Source organism: Caretta caretta, chromosome 9 (genome assembly GCF_965140235.1).
Source record: "Caretta caretta isolate rCarCar2 chromosome 9, rCarCar1.hap1, whole genome shotgun sequence".
NCBI lineage: Eukaryota > Metazoa > Chordata > Testudines > Cheloniidae > Caretta > Caretta caretta.
In genome coordinates, this window is record NC_134214.1 from 49,213,669 (window position 1) to 49,233,052 (window position 19,384).

Genomic DNA, 19,384 nt, shown 5'->3' on the forward strand with positions numbered 1-19,384 from the left:
CTGTACAATGTGGCTAAAGTTTATCTAATTCACAGGGTTATTATAAAGATAAATTAATGTTTGAGGTGCAAATGCTATAATCATGAGTGCCATAGGAAAGCCCATGAAGATATTTATAATTATGTATTCGGTGTGCAGTAAATGAGGTATGGAGGCCCTATTCTGAATATTGAGGAATAAAAAAATACTGAACTGTTGCTTCGTTTCATCATCCGTGCTGTGCACTGAATGAGGAAGGGGTCCTGTGGAAAAATAACATATGATCATGTAATGAGACTCTATGATGATATATACCCACAATAGGCAAAATTAAGTTTCCTTGTGCAACCCTGATTTTAGCATTCCCTAAATTGAGTGTTTTGTTCTATTTTTAACGTCCTTTTAATATAGGTTAGTATTTTCCTTATGGAATGTATCTTTAACCAGGTACTGATACGAAGTTTATCCTTTTGTTCTTTCTTAGTTCACTCAATACCTGGATCATTTTTATTTTCTTGCAATAAAGTTTTCATGGTGGTTCAGTTAATTATTATACATTTTGCCTGGGTTTAGTTTTTGGGTGTTCACTTCACATTGACTCTCCATTTTATAAATTAAATATTTCATCTTGGTTTTTCATTAGGGCTGTCAAGCGATTAAAAAAATTAGTCGCCTTTAATCGCATGATTAAAAAGATTAATTGTGTGATCAGGCTGTTAATAATAGAATACTATTTATATAAATATTTTTGGGTGTTTTCCACATTTTCAAATATATTGATTTCAATTACAACACGGAATGTAAAGTGTACAGTGTTCACTTTATATTTATTTTGATTTCAAATACTTGCACTGTAAAAAAACAAAAGAAATAGTATTTTTCAGTTCACCTAATACAATACTGTAGTGCAATCACTTTATCATGAAAGTTGAACTTACAAATGTAGAATTATGTACAAAAAAACCTGCATTCAAAAATAAAACAGTGTAAAACTTTAGACCCTACAAGTCTACTCAGTCCTCCTCCTTGTTCAGCCAATTGCTCAGGCAAACAAGTTTGTTTACATTTGCAGGAGATAATGCTGCCCGCTTCTTGTTTACAGAGTCACCTGAAAGTGAGAACAAGCATTCACATGGCACTGTTGTAGCCGGCGTTGCAAGATATTTACATGCCAGATGCGCTAAAGATTCATATGTCCCTTCATGCTTCAAACACCATTCCAGAGGCCATGCATCCATGCTGATGATGGGTTCTGCTCGATAACAATCCAAAGCAGTACAGGCCAACGCATGTTCATTTTCATCATCTGAGTCCGATGCTACCAGCAGAAGGTTGATTTTCTTTTTTGATGGTTCGTTTTCTGTAGTTTCTGCATCAGAGTGTTGCTCTTTTAAGACTTGTGAAAGCATGCTCCACACCCTGTGCTGATCAGATTTTGGAAGGCACTTTAGATTCTTAAATCTTGGGTTGAGTACATACGAATGTTTAGTATATCCGGCTCATAAATGCCTTGCAGTGCCAGCTACAAAAGTGCCATGCGAACGTCTGTTCTTACTTTCAGCATTATCTCTTGTAAATGTAAACAAACTTGTTTGTCTTAGCGATTGGTTGAACAAGAAGTAGGACTGACTGGACTTTAGGCTCTAAAGTTTTACATTGTTTTATTTTTGAATGCAGTTATGTAACAAAAAAAAATCTACATTTGTAAATTACATTTTCACCATAAAGAGATTGCACTGCAGTACTTGTATCAGGTTAATTGAAAAATACTGTTTCTTTTATCATTTTTACAGTGCAAATATTTTCAATAAAAATAATATAAAGCAAGTACTGTACACTTTGTATTCTGTGTTGTAATTGAAATCAATATATTTGAAAATGTAGAAAAACATCCAAAATATTTAATAAATTTCAATTGGTATTCTATTGTTTAACAGTGCGATTAAAACTGCAATTAATCGTGATTAATTTTTTTGTTAATCGTGTGAGTTAACTGTGATTAATCGACAGCCCTATTTTTATATAAATGTTGTCGTGCTCAGCATTAATGAAAACTGAAGAAGTGATTTAATCAATATTTATTTCAGATAAGAGCATGTCCCTTTTATTGTGTTTGTGCAAATATTTAACTCTGTAGATGGTCCTGTGATTATGGTTACTTAGCAACAGAACTTTCCCTTTAAGTTCTGAGACTTTCACACAGAAGATGTTCAGTGTCCATAACACATTAAAATCGCCTCTGGTTTTAAATCGACCTAGATCGATCTACATGGTACAATTACACTTTTCTTAGTACTAATAATATGAAGCAGTTATTTAAAACTACTAGTGTATTTATATTTAATAAAATAACTTTAACAGAAATATGGAATAACTTCTCAACCAGGATAAAAAGAGCAAGTTTGCTGGTAACCTGAGATTTGGCAATTAATTTCTCAGCTTGGAATCTCCTCTTTCCGTAAAACATAGAAATAGCTTGTGTTTCTTGTGTCTAGGGTCAATAATGACCAATGATATATAATGACAATTGATATAGAATATTTCTGTTAATAAAATCCATGCTGTATGGATGTTGTTTCACATATTACAAATTCTACGTGCACGAGATATCTGAAAGAGTTGTTTCATCTACACACACATAAGTAATTCTAGGGACTTGATCAGAAAGAGTTCCATCAAGCCAGCAGAGGAAAAACATTGTAGCAGAAGGTTGTAGTGAGTTGAGTGCTTCATCTTCACTGGCACACTTTGCCAGAAAGCATTTTGATGGGGCTGTCAGGAACCACGAACCGTTCCTCATAGATACTTTACCCTTTCCTTTTCCCCTATAGTAACTGACTAGCTCCTTTTTACTTGGTGTTATTAAGGGGAATTGCTTCAAACAGATGGGTCCTATAAGTCATCCAGAAAGGATATCCTACTCCAAGCTGCTTCCCCTAAACTCCTTACCCATCCCTTTTCAGGAAGCCTTCTCGTGAGAAAATGCAGAGAGCCTTCCTCCTTTATTTGGAAACATAGTTTCTTCAGCAGCTTCTGGATAAGGGGCTCTCCTTTTTTCTTGGCAATAAGGATATAATGGGAAGAGATTTTTGCCCTATCCTGGATTTAAGAAGGTAGAATAATTATATCCAACAATTCAGATCCCATATGGTGGGTGTAAGTCAGCAGGATTTGTTTGGGGCTCAACCTCAAAGGCAGTTAATTTCATGTTTCACTCAGACTGTCTATGTATGCAGTGTAGTTGTAGCCATGTCAGTCCCAGGATATTAGAGACACAAGGTGGGTGATGTAATATCTTTTATTGGACCAAAGGAGTTAGTCCAATAAAAGCTATTACCTCACCCACCTTGGCTGTCTAACTATGCTGCAGTCCCCATTACTTGTACTTGGTTCTACTCTTTGGTCTTTTAGCAACCCCAAGACTCAAGGGTTTCATTGTAATGAAAATTTAGCAGCCCTGACACAAAAACCTATTTACTTATTTTTACCTTACCCTGATAAGGAAAATACAAATGATTCTTCTGTGTTTAATTTTTTTTAAAAAAAACCTATCCCTGTTCATGTGTGATTTTTGCAAGGCTGGCTTATCTATGTGATTAGCCAAAAGAGCTCTTTCCACAAGGAGTGAAGTATAATTTGGACAATGCGTATAAATGTTTTCAGTTCCTTGGGCTCAGGATCAACCACAAGAAAATGAACATTCATTGTCACTCAACCCCTTGAGTTCACAAGGAGCCATTGTGGGCTCCACTATGCAACAACTGGCAGACTGATTCCTACAAGGTTTGAAAGTCAGTTGTCCTATGTGAGAAGGGCAAAAATAATTTGACTGGCATGGCGCACTTTCCTTCCTTGTTTTGAGGACAAGTCTGTGCGCTTCTTGACAAACACACTGCCAGCATCTACTCACTATTCACTCCATGAGTAAGGAAGAACTTGATTCATCCACCAAAGTCAGGAAGTGTCCAACTTCTGGAAAAAGAAAAGGAGTACTTGTGGCACCTTAGAGACTAAGGCGGCAAATCGGCAGCAGCTTCTTCCTTTTCCCATCTGCGACAGCAGTTTTTTTCACTGCTTGGAATGGCAAAAACTGTAGAGCCGGCCCTGCTCTTCTTGTCCTCCTTGGTGTTGATACTCTCTGTCCAGTCCTGGCGCTCTACTGACCCCTCTAATTGTATTTTCAGTGGTCTGTTTGATTCACCACCCCTAACTTCAACTCTTCCAAAGGCCTCTGTCTTTTCTTTCTCTGTTCTCTAGCATCAGGTAATCTGATGAATGGCTCAGAAATTTCTCCCAACTCCAGACCCAGCTCCCTCTGTCTAAACCCACATCTTACACTCCTCATGATCTCCTATTTAAATTCACCATAGCCAAAACGGAGTTCTTGATCTTCCCCTCTCCACCCTACCAATATCTTCTCCCCCAGGTTGGGAGGCCAAGGTTGACTGAATAGCAATAATCAATTTTATTTTGCTATATTGAAAAGACTGTCTTATATCATATGATATGTTTATAGGTAGAGTAGCAAAAGCAAATACCAAAAGCAACATGAAAACCCACCCAGTATACACTTACACAATATTATTTTTAATGTCATTGTATAATAGCAATGGTGGTAGTGCAGATAACAGTAATGATATATAATCTAGGGCTGTCAAGCAATTAAAAAAATTAATTGTGATTAATCATGCTGTTAATAATACAATACCATTTATTTAACTATTTTTGAATTTTTTCTACATTTTCAAATATATTGATTTCATTTATGATACAGAATACAAAGTGTACAGTGCTCACTTTATATTTATTTAGATTCCAAATATTTGCACTGTAAAAAACAAAAGAAATAGTATTTTTCAGTTCATCTAATACCAGTACTGTAGTGCAATCACTTTATCACGAAAGTTGAACTTACAAATGTAGAACTAACTGCATTCAGAAATAAAACAATGTAAAACTTTAAAGCCTAAAGTCCACTCAGTCCTACTTCTTATTCAGCCAATAAGCTTTGCGAACAGGGAACGCTAACAGGAATTTTCGAGAGGGAGTTCTCCAGGTGAAGGAGGAGCAAATACGGGACCCTTGGGGTAAGTGGCTGTCTGTAGTGTGTGTTTGTGTTTGGGGGTTATGTGCTGTGTGCTGAGCTTGTGTGTGTGTGTTTGTTTGAAGGACCGTGTGCTGTGGCTTGCAGTTGGAAGCTGTGAGCTTCTAAACAAGGTTTGAAATCATAGAATCCTAGAATATCAGGGTTGGAAGGGACCTCAGGAGGTCCTCTAGTCCAACCCCCTGCTCAAAGCAGGACCAGTCCCCAACTAAATCTTGAAGCCTCTGTTCATTGGCTGAGCCTTAGGCAGGGGGCGGGGCTATCAAGGAGGCCAGGGCTTTATAAAGCAGTGAGCAAGCAACCAGGGAGTTTCGAGAGGGAGTTTGGAACCATATGGTGACTTGCCTGCCTGGTGTGAAGGTTGTGGATCTCTCGAGGCATCTAGATAGACTTAGGTATAGGGCTGGGGAGGAGCCGGTGGTCATGGTACATGTAGGTACCAGTGACATAGGGAAGGGTAGAAGAGACGTCCTGGAGGTCAAATTTAGGCTGCTAGGAAAGAGACTGAAATCCAGGATCTCTATGATGGCATTCTCAGAAATGCCACTGGTTCCATGCACAGGGCCACTTAGGCAGGTAGAGCTGCAGCATCTCAATGTGTGGATGAGACGATGGTGTAGAGAGGAGGGGGTTAGATTTATTAGGAACTGGGGAAACCTTTGGGATAGGGGGAGCCTATACAGGAAGGATGGGCTCCACCTAAACCGAAGTGGATCCGGACTGCTGGCACTTAACATTAAAAAGGTTGCAAAGCAGTTTTTAAACTAAGAGATGGGGGAAAGCCGATTGCTGCAGAGGCGCATGCAGATCGGAGAGAGACTTCTCTTAGAGGAGAATTTACTGGTAGAGATTCTCTAGGGTTTAGACAGGAGGAGGGGATGAAAGAGGACAAAGTATAGGCCAGATCAGACGAGAAACATTCACCTAAAGAATCTGACACATCAGAAAAGGGCAGACAAATAAACAGTGACAAGTTTTTAAAGTGCTTGTACACAAATGCTAGAAGTCTAAATAATAAGATGGGTGAACTAGAGTGCCTAGTGTTAAAGGAGGATATTGATATAATAGGCATCCCAGAAACCTGGTGGAGTGAGGACAATCAATGGGACACAATCATTCCAGGGTACAAAATATATCGGAAGGACAGAAAAGGTCATGCCGGGGGGGAGGAGTGGCACTATATGTGAAAGAAAATGTAGAATCAAATGAAATAAAAATCTTAAATGAATCCACATGTTCCATAGAATCTCTATGGATAGTAATTGCATACTCTAATAAGAATATAACAGTAGGGATCTATTATCGACCACCTGACCAGGACAGTGATAGTGACAATGAAATGCTAAGGAAGATTAGAGAGGCTATCAAAATAAAAAGCTCAATAATAGTGGGGGATTTCAATTATCCCCATATTGACTGGGTACATGTCACCTCAGGATGAAATGCAGAGATGAAAATTTTACAATAGTTTAAATGACTGCTTCGTGGAGCAGCTGGTACAGGAAACCACAAGGGGAGAGGCAACTCTCGATCTAGTCCTGAGTGGAGCGCAGGATCTAGTCCAAGAGGTAACTATAACAGGACCGCTTGGAAATAGTGACCATAATATAATAACATTTAACATTCCTGTGGTGGGAAGAACACCTCAACAGCCCAACACTGTGGCATTTAATTTCAGAAAGGAGAACTATGCAAAAATGAGGAGGTTAGTTAAACAAATTAAAAGGTACAGTGACTAGCGTGAAATCTCTGCAAGCTGCATGGACACTTTTCAAAGACACCATAATAGAGGCTCAACTTAAACGTATACACCAAATTAAAAAACACAGTATAAGAACTAAAAAAGAGCCACAGTAGCTTAACAACCATGTTAAAGAAGCAGTGAGAGATAAAAAGGCATCTTTTAAAAAGTGGAAGTCAAATCCTAGTGAGGTAAATAGAAAGGAGCATAAACACTGCCAAATTAAATGTAAAAATGTAATAAGAAAAGCCAAAAAGGAGTTTGAAGAACAGCTAGCCAAAAACTCAAAAGGTAATAACAAAATGTTTTTTAAGTACATCAGAAGCAGGAAGTCTGCTAAACAACCAGTGGGGCCCCTGGATGATCGAGATACAAAAGTAGCACCTAAAGACGAGAAAGTCACTGCAGAGAAACTAAATGAATTCTTTGCTTCAGTCTTCACGGCTGAGGATGTTAGGGAGATTCCCAAACCTGAGCCGTCTTCTGTAGGTGACAAATCTGAGGAGTTGTCACAGATTGAAGTGACACTAGAGGAGGTTTTGGAATTAATTGAGAAACTTAACAGTAACAAGTCATTGAGATGAGATGGCATTTACCCAAGAGTTCTGAAATAACTCAAATGTGAAATTGCGGAACTATTAACTATGGTTTGTAACCTGTCCTTTAAATCAGCTACTGTACCCAATGACTGGAAGATAGCTAATATAACGCCAATATTTAAGAAGGGCTCTAGAGGTGATCCTGGCAATTATAGACTGGTAAATCTAATGTCAGTACCAGGCAAATTAGTTGAAAGAATAAAATTGTCAGATGCACAGAAGAACATAAATTGTTGCGCAAAAGTCAACATGTTTCAGAGTAACAGCCGTGTTAGTCTGTATTCGCAAAAAGAAAAGGAGTACTTGTGGCACCTTAGAGACTAACCAATTTAGTTGAGCATAAGCTTTCGTGAGCTACAGCTCACTTCATCGGATGCATACTGTGGAAAGTTTAGAAGATCTTATTATATACACACAAAGCATGAAAAAAATACCTCCTCCCACCCCACTCTCCTGCTGGTAATAGCTTATCTAAAGTGATCACTCTCCTTACAATGTATATGATAATCAAGTTGGGCCATTTCCAGCACAAATCCAGGTTTTCTCACACACCCCCTCCCCCCCCCCCACACACAAACTCACTCTCCTGCTGGTAATAGCTTATCTAAAGTGATCACTCTCCTTACAATGTGTATGATAATCAAGGTGGGCCATTTCCAACACAAATCCAGGTTTCAGAGTAACAGCCGTGTTAGTCTGTATTCACAAAAAGAAAAGGAGGACTAATACAGACTAACACGGCTGTTACTCTGAAACCTGGATTTGTGTTGGAAATGGCCCACCTTGATTATCATACACATTGTAAGGAGAGTGATCACTTTAGATAAGCTATTACCAGCAGGAGAGTGGGGTGGGAGGAGGTATTTTTTTCATGCTTTGTGTGTATATAATAAGATCTTCTAAACTTTCCACAGTATGCATCCGATGAAGTGAGCTGTAGCTCACGAAAGCTTATGTTCAACTAAATTGGTTAGTCTCTAAGGTGCCACACGTACTCCTTTTCTTTTTGAAAAGTCAACATGGTTTCTGTAAAGGGAGATTATGTCTTACTAATCTATTGGAGTTCTTTGAGAGAGTCAACAAACATGTGGACAAGGGGGATCCAGTGGACAAAGTGTGCTTAGATTTCCAGAAGGCCTTTGACAAGATCCCTCACCAAAGGCTCTTACATAAATTAAGTTGTCATGGGATAAGAGGGAAGATCCTTTCATGGACTGAAAACTGGTTAAAAGACAGGGAACAAAGGGTAGGAATAAATGGTAAATTTTCAGAATGGAGAGGGGTAACTACTGGTGTTCCCCAACGGTCAGTCCTAGGACCAATCCTATTCAACCTATTCATAAATGATCTGGAGAAAGGGGTAAACAGTGAGGTGGCAAAGTTTGCAGATGACACTAAACTGCTCAAGATGGTTGAGACCAAAGCAGACTGTGAAGAACTTCAAAAGGATTTCACAAAACTAAGTGACTGGGCAACAAAATGGCAAATTAAATTTAATGTGGATAAATGTAAAGTAATGCACATCGGAAAAAATAACCCCAACTATACATACAGTATGATGGGGGCTAATTTAGCTACAACTAGTCAGGAGAAAGATCTTGGAGTCATCGTGGATAGTTATGTGAAGACGTCCACGCAGTGTGCAGTGGCAGTCAAAAAAGCAAATGAGATGTTTCGGAATCATTAAAAAAGGGATAGAGGATAAGACGGAGAATATCTTATTGCCCTTATATAAATCCATGGTACGCCCACATTTTGAATACTGCATACAGATGTGGTCCCCTCATCTCAAAAAAGATATACTGGCATTAGAAAAGGCTCAGAAAAGGGTAACTAAAATGATGAGGGGTTTGGAACGGGTCTCATATGAGGAGAGATTAAAGAGTCTAGGATTCTTCAGCTTGGAAAAGAGGAGACTAAGGGGGAATATGATAGAGATATATAAAATTATGAGTGGTGTGGAGAAAGTGAATAAGGAAAAGTTATTTACTTGGTCCCATAATATAAGAACTAGGGGCCACCAAATGAAATTAATGGGTAGCAGGTTTAAAACAAATAAAAGGAAGTTCTTCACTCAGCACACAGTCAACCTGTGGAACTCCTTACCTGAGGAGGTTGTGAAGGCTAGGACCATAACAGCGTTTAAAAGAGAACTGGATAAATTCATGGAGGTTAAGTCCATTAATGGCTATTAGCCAGGATGGGTAAGGAATGGTGTCCCTAGCCTCTGTTTGTCAGAAGGTGGAGATGGATGGCAGGAGAGAGATCACTAGATCATTACCTTTTAGGTTCACTCCCTCTGGGGCACCTGGCATTTGCCACTGTCGGTAGACAGGATACTGGGCTGGATGAACCTTTGGTCTGACCCAGTATGACCGTTCTTATGTTCCATTGCTCAGAAATACAAGTTTAGTTACAATTTGCAGGAGATAATGCTTCCCTCTTCTTTTTTACAATGTCACCTGAAAGTGAGAACAGGTGTTTGCGTGGCACTGTTGTAGCCAGTGTTGCAAGATATTTATGTGCCAGATGTGCTAAAGATTCATATGTGCCTTCATGCTTCAACCACCATTTTAGAGGACATGCATCAATGCTGATGATGGGTTCTGCTTGATAATGATCCAAAGCAGAGTGGACCGACATGTTCATTTTCATCATCTGAGTCCGATGCTACCAGCAGAAGGTTGATTTTCTTTTTTGGTGGTTCGGGTTCTGTAGTTTCCGCATTGGATTGTTGCTCTTTTAAGACTTCTGAAAGCATGCTCCACATCCTGTGCTGATCAGATTTTGGAAGGCACTTCAGATTCTTAAATCTTGGGTCGAGTGCTGTAGCTATCTCTAGAAATCTCATATTGGTACCTTCTTTGCATTTTGTCAAATGTGCAGTGAATGTGTTCTTAAAAGGAACATGTGCTGGGTCATCATCCGAGACTGCTATAATATGAAATATATGGCAGAATGTGGATAAAACAGAACAGGAGACGTACAGTTCTCCCCCAAGCGGTTCAGTCACAAATTTAATTAACACATTATATTTTTCACGAGCATCATCAACATGAAAGCATGTCCTCTGGAATGGTGGCCAAAGCATGAAGGGGCATACGAATGTTTAGCATATCAGGCACGTATATACCTTGTAATGGCTGCTAAAAAAGTGCCATGTGAGTGCTTGTTCTCACTTTCAGGTGACATTGTAAACAAGAAGCGGGCAGCATTATCTCCTGTAAGTTGTAACCAAACTTGTTTGTCTGAGTGATTGGCTGAATAAGAAGTAGGACTGAGTGGACTTTAGGCTCTTAAGTTTTACATTGTTTTATTTTTGAATGCAGTTATATAACAAAAACAAATCTACATTTGTAAGTTACTCTTTCACAATAAAGAGATTGCACTGCAGTACTTGTATGGGGTGAATTGAAAAATACTGTTTCTTTTGTTTATCATTTTTATAGTGCAAATATTTTAATAAAAAATATAATGTGAGCACTGTACAATTTGTATTCTGTGTTCTAATAGAAATCAATATATTTAAAAATGTAGAAAAACATCCAAAATATTTTAATAAATTTCAATTGGTATTCTATTGTTTAACAGTACGATTAATTGTGATTAATTTTTTTAATCAATACTTTTTTGAGTTAATCGCGTGAGTTACCTGAGATTAATCGACAGCCCTAATATAATTACAGCAGATTAGATAGCTTTAGTTGATTTTAATAGTGTAGATAAATTCAATTTATCTATGCACGGCTCTCAAAAATCCAGAAGGGATTTAGGAGTACACGTCCTATTAACTTTTAGTCAGATTTATGCTCCTAACTCCTTTGGATGCTTCTGAAGCTCCCCCTCAAAGTATGCAGACAGTATCATTGACTCTGTCATCCATGCCATTGGCAATAAGTCTTGCCAATGTTTGCGCAGTGTTGGCAGATGGCCTCTGCTCCTCCTGTTCCCATCCATCAGTAATCACTTCCCCCTGGATCTCACAAATGTGCAAAATACAACATGCAGAGATAATATCCGATTTATCACAGAAGTGTTGAGCCATGTCCCCAGACACTTCCACCGGCCTCTTAGACACATCTAAATTTCATCATCAGCCAGTATTTCCAAAAGCCTAGTTAGCTTAAAATAGTGTAACACCGTGTGACTTATTTTGGGTTAATATTTGTGAAACATAAAGAAATGTAAATCCTATGTTTTTGTACAGGTTCGAATGCAAGCATTGAAATGCTTCTCAGTTCTAGCCTTTGAAAACCCCCAGGTATCAATGACTCTTGTAAATGGTAAGCTGAAAGCTTCAGTGGCTAATATGTTGTTCATTTTACAAATTAACTGAATTTGAATTATTTCCTGAATCCTCTTTTTCATTGTTTGCAGTTTTGGTTGATGGAGAATTATTACCACAGATTTTTGTGAAGATGTTACAAAGGGACAAGCCTATTGAAATGCAGCTCACATCAGCCAAATGGTAATCCTCAACAGGAGCTAGAGGGAGAGGGGCTGCAATGTAACCTAATGCTTAAAATTGCAACTCTTACGAATCTTCTTGTCATAAAATCCTAAGTGATAGAATTGGGTGAAATGTTAGTCTGTAGTCCATCTCCTTGCACTTATGCAAGATGAACTCTTGTACTCCTTTTAAAGTGTTGTTATTAAATAATAATTAGTATTTATATTATACTAGTACCCAAAGGTTCCCATTCAGGGTTAGGGGCTTCATTGTGTTGGACATGGTACAGGTTCTAGATAAGAGCTAATCCCTGCCCTGAAGGGTTTGCAGTCTAAAGTAATATTTACTTCTGAAGGCTTCTGGTGTTGCTGGAGACTCCTTGGAAATTATGCCATTGCTATTTAATATTACTGGTTAATATAAGATGTTCATCTTTTTAGTTTCAGCCTCTTCCATCTTCCCTTACTGCCATTCCCATGATCGTGGCCCTGTGCACTCTGCAGCTCAATGGAACCAATTTTCATAGCAGTAATTGCTAAATTCTTTATCAATATTAATTTATTCTGCTTCCATAGCCTGTCCTTCCCATCCCTCCTCCCTTCACGTCCCACACAACTACGATTCATAGTTGGAAAATGTGTCTGATTATGTTTAACAGTGATTATTTTGGTGGGTGGGTTTTTTCACGGTGCTCTTCAGGCATCCAGGATCCGCTCCCTGGAACTGTCCTCCTGGGAGAACCTTCTTCCCTTTGTTGTGTTAATTTCTATGGAATAAATGTGCCCAGAGACTCAGAAGTGTTAATGTGTCCATGTTGCTGTACAACACTAAACAGTTTGGGGTTCTGAGTACAGAGACCTCACCCTGTTTAGTTCTGTGGCAAACACATTAGAAAATGTGTGCCAAAATTTGGAAATGTACTGAGTAGGATAAACAAGAGAAGAAGAATCAAAACAAGATATAAAGCATTTTGATATTGAAATTGAACGGGTACGTAAAACAAATGTAATCAAAAACATATCAAATCCCCATTTTCAGAGAGGATGTTGGAGTCTTATTTTGTCAAGCAATCCTTCTCTTGGTGGGAAAGGAAAGGATTAGTTCTGTTGAATTTTAAGTTGTGAATGATAGGCACTCTTCCTGCCTTTGACAGAGCAAACAGATGCAAATAGGATAAGAGATAGGATAGTAAAGGTGGGGAAATATGTATTATTGTTGACTTTCTCAGGATACAGAGTGGCTGGGCAGTCACAGACAGATGCTCTGGGCTGGCAGTCAGGCCATAATAGCTGTTGCTCTGGACCCTATCTCACATTTCTGACAGTAGAACATCATTTAGCTGGTCATCTCAGTCTCCTTCACCAATCCTCCTCAGGCCAACCAGAGCTCGATGTGACAGCTCATCTCATTGTGCTGGTGCAGTTGGTCTCAAGATCAGGTGAAAAGCTGAGAGAGAGAGATAGTGGGAGATGAAAAGGGAGGGGAAGACAGAGCAGGATCTCACATGTATCAGGTCTCTACTGGTGTGCCAAAGTCTGGGTGTCACAGTCATCCTTGAAACTCACAAATGAAGGAAAATCTCTGGAGTGAAGCGGAGACCTGTTGGGCTCCTCCAGGAGTTTTTCCCATTTGATTCCCCACCCTTCCCCTCCCACCCCTGGCCAAAGTTTCTCTTTTTTGAGGACCCCAAAAGGAGTGGTGGGCAGGACAGCACATTCCCTCATTACTTGTCTGCCAATGAAGCCTAGTTTCTGACATCAGTTTTGGTCCATTAACTTCTAATTCCATTTGCTTTTTGTTTACTAGGCACGATCTCAGCGTATTCCTTGGGTTGCTTTAGTAGACCTTTTTGTGTGGACTAGTCCAGGCTTTTTGTCTTCCCTTTGTGCATCAACATATATTGTTATAGGTGATGGTAACATTTTACAAACTTTTACCCACTTTCCAATAATTCAGCCCACAATTAGGATAGGCCTGTTAGGCCTCAAGTATTACAGCACATCGTGTGTCCCAGCGGGTAGCCAGCTTCAGCAATTCATCTCCTTGGTTCCCCTATCCCCTGCTTCTGCACTGATCTTCAGGTATCTCAGCTTGTCATCCTACGTGGTGGAAGCTAGACTCCAGGTCTGGCTTCCTGAGCCACAGCTGCCTGGTCCCATGGAACAGTGCAGGGATCATGGACTGGAATCCAGTTAACTTCCCCTTGTGAGAAAAGCTGAAAAGCAAAGGGAGTGGCAGGCTGGTCCTGGCTGGGCAGGGGAGCAGAAAGCAAAACTCCAGGCACCTGGACACAGCAAATTCTATGACAAGAGTTCTGAATTCTGTGGTATCTTGGAAAAATGCCAGATTCCAGAGTTGTGGAATTGTGGACTCAATGGGGTCTTTATTGAGATGCCACTATACTTCTCAAAATTACTGTTTGAGGCTGTATGTGTTCAAGTTAATCTCCATATACACAAGGACTATAAACATATTTCCTTTTTTTTTAAAGCTCAGTTTTTGGAGTATAATTCCATGGCAAGAACTGAATTTTGTTGTTTTTGAATGGTGTAATATATGGGGCCTTGCCTGTAACATAGAATAGAATATCAGGGTTGGAAGGGACCTCAGGAGGTCATCTAGTCCAACCTCCTGCTCAAAGCAGGACCAATCCCCAATTTTTGCCCCAGATCTCTAAATGGCCCCCTCAAGGATTTGACCCACAACCCTGGGTTTAGCAGGCGAATACTCAAACCACTGAGCTATCCCTCCCCCCAAACCATTTTAAGTAATTTGTTTCTTCCTGTTATGTTGTCGTATTACTTTTTCTGGTACTGTATTTCTTCTGGAGGTGCCCAATCTAATCTCCAGTAGTGAGGTTGAACAGCTATCAGGAATTACAAATATTTGTTCAGAATTGTAGCAGTTTTGCCCACTTATTTCAGTATTTTGCCTTCACTAAAGGCATTTGAGAGAGGGAAATGGATGTACTTCAGATCAGTTAAAGCAGGCACCTCTGGAAAGGGGAGGAGCTCTGTCAAGTGTATCATACAAGTGCCTTGGGAGATGGGAGAGATCTGAGCACAGGGTGTGTACATCTTTAGGCTGTGATATCTGTAGAGAGTAATGCTTGTGTTAAATGAACAGGCTGCTCTATCTCCTGCTTGTTGTCTCTGTCCTCCCCTATGTTAATCAGCAAGGTTCTCCATCCCATGAGTGGTTCCCCCGAGACCTGCCCTCTCCAGGTGGTTTTATTTTTTGCCTTGTTTCCTACTCCATCCTCTTCTTATCTGAGGTCTCTGTGTGATTGTCAGAACTCTGCAGTTTGTACTACACTCCGGGATCATTCACCCTTAGAGAGAGCACATTTACAGCATCTAGTTGAGTTATGTAGAAAACACCATGGAATGTGGGCACATTCTTGAAAAAAAGTTTTTTTTAATGATGTAATTAACCTCAAGACCTGTTCTATATCAGTAATTCTTAGTGAGAAATTATATTTTGAGATAATTTCAGGGGAAACCTTACCTCCCCTGCAGCCTTTCATGGACATCTGTGGAGTAAGCAAGAATCTGAAAACCACTGTCATCTCATAAAGACAGATCAAATACTTCAAAGACCATTGTCATGGACTGACTGAATGCTTTTAAAAGCAGCCAGCAGTCTCCTGCAAACCCGATAGCAATAAACGTTAACTTCTGCTGCTGTTCTCAGGTGCCGCCAGTTTCCCGTGGAAGGTTATATTTTCCTAAATTTAAACACCAGAGACACCATTTGAATTTTCCAAGGAACAAGTGTACATAAAAAATACAGTATTTGTAGAAAGTTTCAGAGTAGCAGCTGTGTTAGTTTGTATTCGCAAAAAGAAAGAGTACTTGTGGCACCTTAGAGACTAACAAATTTATTTGAACGTAAGCTTTTGTGAGCTGTAGCTCACAAAAGTTTATGCTCAAATAAATTTGTTAATCTCTAAGGTGCCACAAGTACTCCTTTCCTCTTGTAGCAAGAAATTCAAACTTTTACAAACAGTTGTCTTGTATATTCTATTAATATACATAAAATATGTATTAAATTCTACTAAAATTCCTATATTTCAATAAAACACTAAATTGTTCAGGCCTGTCTCCAGAAGTTGGTCCAATAAAAGATGTTACCACATCCACCTTATCTCTCCGAAGCTTGAGTAACTGAGTATCGACTAGATGTTTTTCAGTATTGTAACAGCATGAGAGATGAATTATTTAAAGATTGATTAAAAGAATTTTTCTTGAATAAATGTAACTTTTAATACAAGTATAAAACCAATTTTAGAAGATGCTGCTTTGTTTATTTGATTATATATATTGGGACTACGCGGTGCTGTTCAGTATAAAATATATGATTGTATAAGCAGAAGGACTCTTAGTTCTATGGAAACAACTATGCCAATACGGCAAATTTCTATGATATCTTTGACTTTCACCAGCTCTGGAGATAAAATGTTCTATAGTAACATAGCAATTGCCATATTGGATTAAACCTATGGTTGATCTAATCTCTGATTTGCTCTTTGACATTGGTCAATACTACAAGCTTTAAAAGAAGGTGCAAAGTACTGATATGCCCATGTGGGAAGATACTTCATGATCTCCAAGTAGTTAGTGGTTGGCTTGTGTTCTGAAACATGAATTTCTACCCCTTATAAATGTTTCCTGTTCATAATGTGGCTACTCTTATTATTCACGTCTAATCTTTTTATCTTAAAATCTTAGATATCTTCCTCCATTGTTAAAACATCTTCAGCCTCACAAGGAGCCTTGAAAACCTCCAATCGGCAGTTTTTACTGCAGACACTATTAGTTTACATAATTCTTTAGATAGATAGATAATTCTTTAGATTCTTCTCTAGGTTACAATGAGGTCCTGCCACTTTTCATCCACTTTGAGCGATTTAAAATTTCAGCCCACAGCTAGTTTGACAACATTGCCACATCTGTGATCAACTGTTACCACCACTGTTCTATTCCAGCACCCAGCTGATACAATCTTCTTTCTTCTCCTTGGCATCCTGTTGTCGTCGGCTGTTTCAACACACAGCTCTTGACTATGTAGCATGGGCTAAATATCATTCTGGTGCCTCTAATGCCATCTAACTCATTATGACTGAGCAGATGGTTCATCCTGTGCTGGATTTCCCAGCTATCATCTTGTGTTCAATGATACTGGACTTTTCTTGCCTTGATTTTCTTACCGCATAGGATTCTCAGATTTGGTGAATCTCAACTCTCTGCTGATACACCTACTGATTTAGTTTAGATGAGCTGAGGTCAACCAGGTGGTTTTACTCTAGATCACTAGCAAGGTCTTTCAGTTTAGCATTAAGACTAGGTGTGCACTTGAACATTCTTGATTTTGGGGTAGGTAGCTGGTAAAAGAGGTCAGCAATCCAACAGACTGGGGATAGTGGATTGTTTTGGTATAGCTAGCAACCTTAAGTATTGGTCATTTTGATCTGATCCACAACTTCCTAGTTATGTAGTAAACATTGCTGGTGTACAGAGAATAGAGTGCTGAGAATACTTAGTGCTTTCTGTAGCAGATGGTGCAATGCACCTTGGGATGTTCTCCAGGTGAACCTGGAAAGTAATAGGACTGGTTTGTGTGGTAACACTATCAGGGAATTTCTATATATGCAGCAAAGGAAGAGTGACAATTTAGTTGCAGTCTGTCATGGTATAGGGGCCATGTTTAAACCATATTATGTGTAACCAGGAGCAAACTCTGCAATGGAACCTGGATTCATATTCAGTAAACAATCTGTAGTGTAGACAGGCCCCTAAAGACAAAAGCTTTCTATAAGGAAACCAGTTCAGCCTAAAATATATATTTGTTCTAGTTACAAAAGCTCTTGAGGAAGGTGTGGGGGACACAAGCAGCCAAGAAGGCACTGATATGTGACACCAGAAGGCTCTTAGCAGCAGCATGTAGCTTGCTCAATTTTATGGTAAAACCCTCTCCCATGTGCTGGATCCAGCTCAGATAATGTACTTGTGGCCTATGTGGTATATTCAAGTTCTAAGCACTTTTTTAAAGTTTGTAGTCCTTATGTTCTCAGTTTTACAGACATTTTTCCCAGTGTGAACTGAATGAAAACCATTCTACACAGGTATTATCTATACTAAGTAAATATTGCAAATGTATTGCATCACCGTTTAACACCAGTTCAGTAGTGTTGTCAACAGTGATAGCCTAAGCTTAAGGACACTTGCTGATGCCAATGTTGCTTAAACTGGCTCTGAGCAGATTAGATGACAAAGTGCTTAAAACATCAATGACATCCAGAAGCTGGTTTGTGCTGAGGCTCCCAGCGTTGCTAATACTGGTGGATGTGAACCAGTGATGATAATGGCGGGAAACTTCTGCAAAACTTCACTAGTATAGACAGTGCTACAGGCACCTCCAGTATCCCTGCTGCTGTTCCTTCTACTGTAGAGGTAAAAAGCAACAATATATGGGCACTTAAAATGACTGCAGGCAGTTTCACTGTTGCTATTCAACAGCTTTTGTGCCACTGACGGTTGGATGTTGCTGCAATGTGGGAAAGATAGGAGCAACAGCAGTGGTGGTCCTGATGATGTTTGTGGGAAGAGGAATTAAAACCATGCAGGGTTAATAGAGGGGAATAATCCTACTGCCAACTATCCTTGGAGGAGTCTAGGGGGTATGGGGCTAGGGTAGAGTAGCTGGCACAGCCCACTCAGCAGTCAGTGGGATCTAGGGGGAGGGGTAGAGTAGCAAATATCCTCTGCCCTTACAGCAGCCAGAAGGCTCAGGAAGGGAGAGAGGAGCCAGCAAGTGACTTCTTCTTTCTCATAGCTAAGGGATATGGAGCTTCATATTTTTCAAACACTCACTAGCTGTTCTCCACAAACAGGACCCAGGCACAGCACCCCATAAGAAATTCCTGTACCACCTCCCACTTGCCAGCAGAGGGGGCTGGGCTTATCACCAAATGCTATCTCTGGACTTTGCTGATGGGGACTCCCAACCCTTTTGAGCTTGTGCGTTTAATCCTGGAGCTCGTAGTGTTTGGATTTTTCGATCCAAGATAGTCTGTCTGATTCTTTGGATTGAGTGTCAGAGCAAGAGTGGACAGGCTTTCCATCCTCCCGGATGGAGTTCCACATAGTTTTGCAAGTGGGAGTTCTCAGTGCACTGGGTGAAATGTGTTTAACTGTCTGGAAGAGGGACCTGTGGTCTCACAACTGGTGAAAATCTGTGTGGAGCATCTGCATCCATTACTGGTTACTGTTAATGGTTGTTAGCTGTCAATCCTTATATATGCTGTCATTTGGCTTTAAAAGTTAACAACTTCACAAATTACGTTGTCTGTAACCTCCCATATTGGGGGAAAACCATTGAGAAGATAGTGTTGATTCATCTCCCATAGCATTTGGAGTCCTCCACTTCCTGGGTCCCTACCCGACCATTTTATGCCTGTGCAAGGCAAAAAAGCCTGTGCAAATCTCATTGGTTGACCTCCTTTAGGCAAG

General features: G+C 39.6%; 1 protein-coding gene across 10 annotated transcripts in view; it reads left to right on the forward strand.

Moving 5' to 3' along the window:
• The window catches only part of ARMC8 (armadillo repeat containing 8), a 184,486-nt gene that overhangs the window by 107,351 nt on the left and 57,751 nt on the right, over positions 1-19,384 (forward strand). For all 10 annotated transcript variants that reach the window (XM_048862922.2, XM_048862926.2, XM_048862928.2 and 7 more), the window contains 2 exons: positions 11,631-11,706; positions 11,801-11,891. In XM_048862922.2, coding sequence (XP_048718879.1) covers positions 11,631-11,706; positions 11,801-11,891 — 167 coding nt within the window. The remainder of the gene's footprint in view (positions 1-11,630; positions 11,707-11,800; positions 11,892-19,384) is intronic.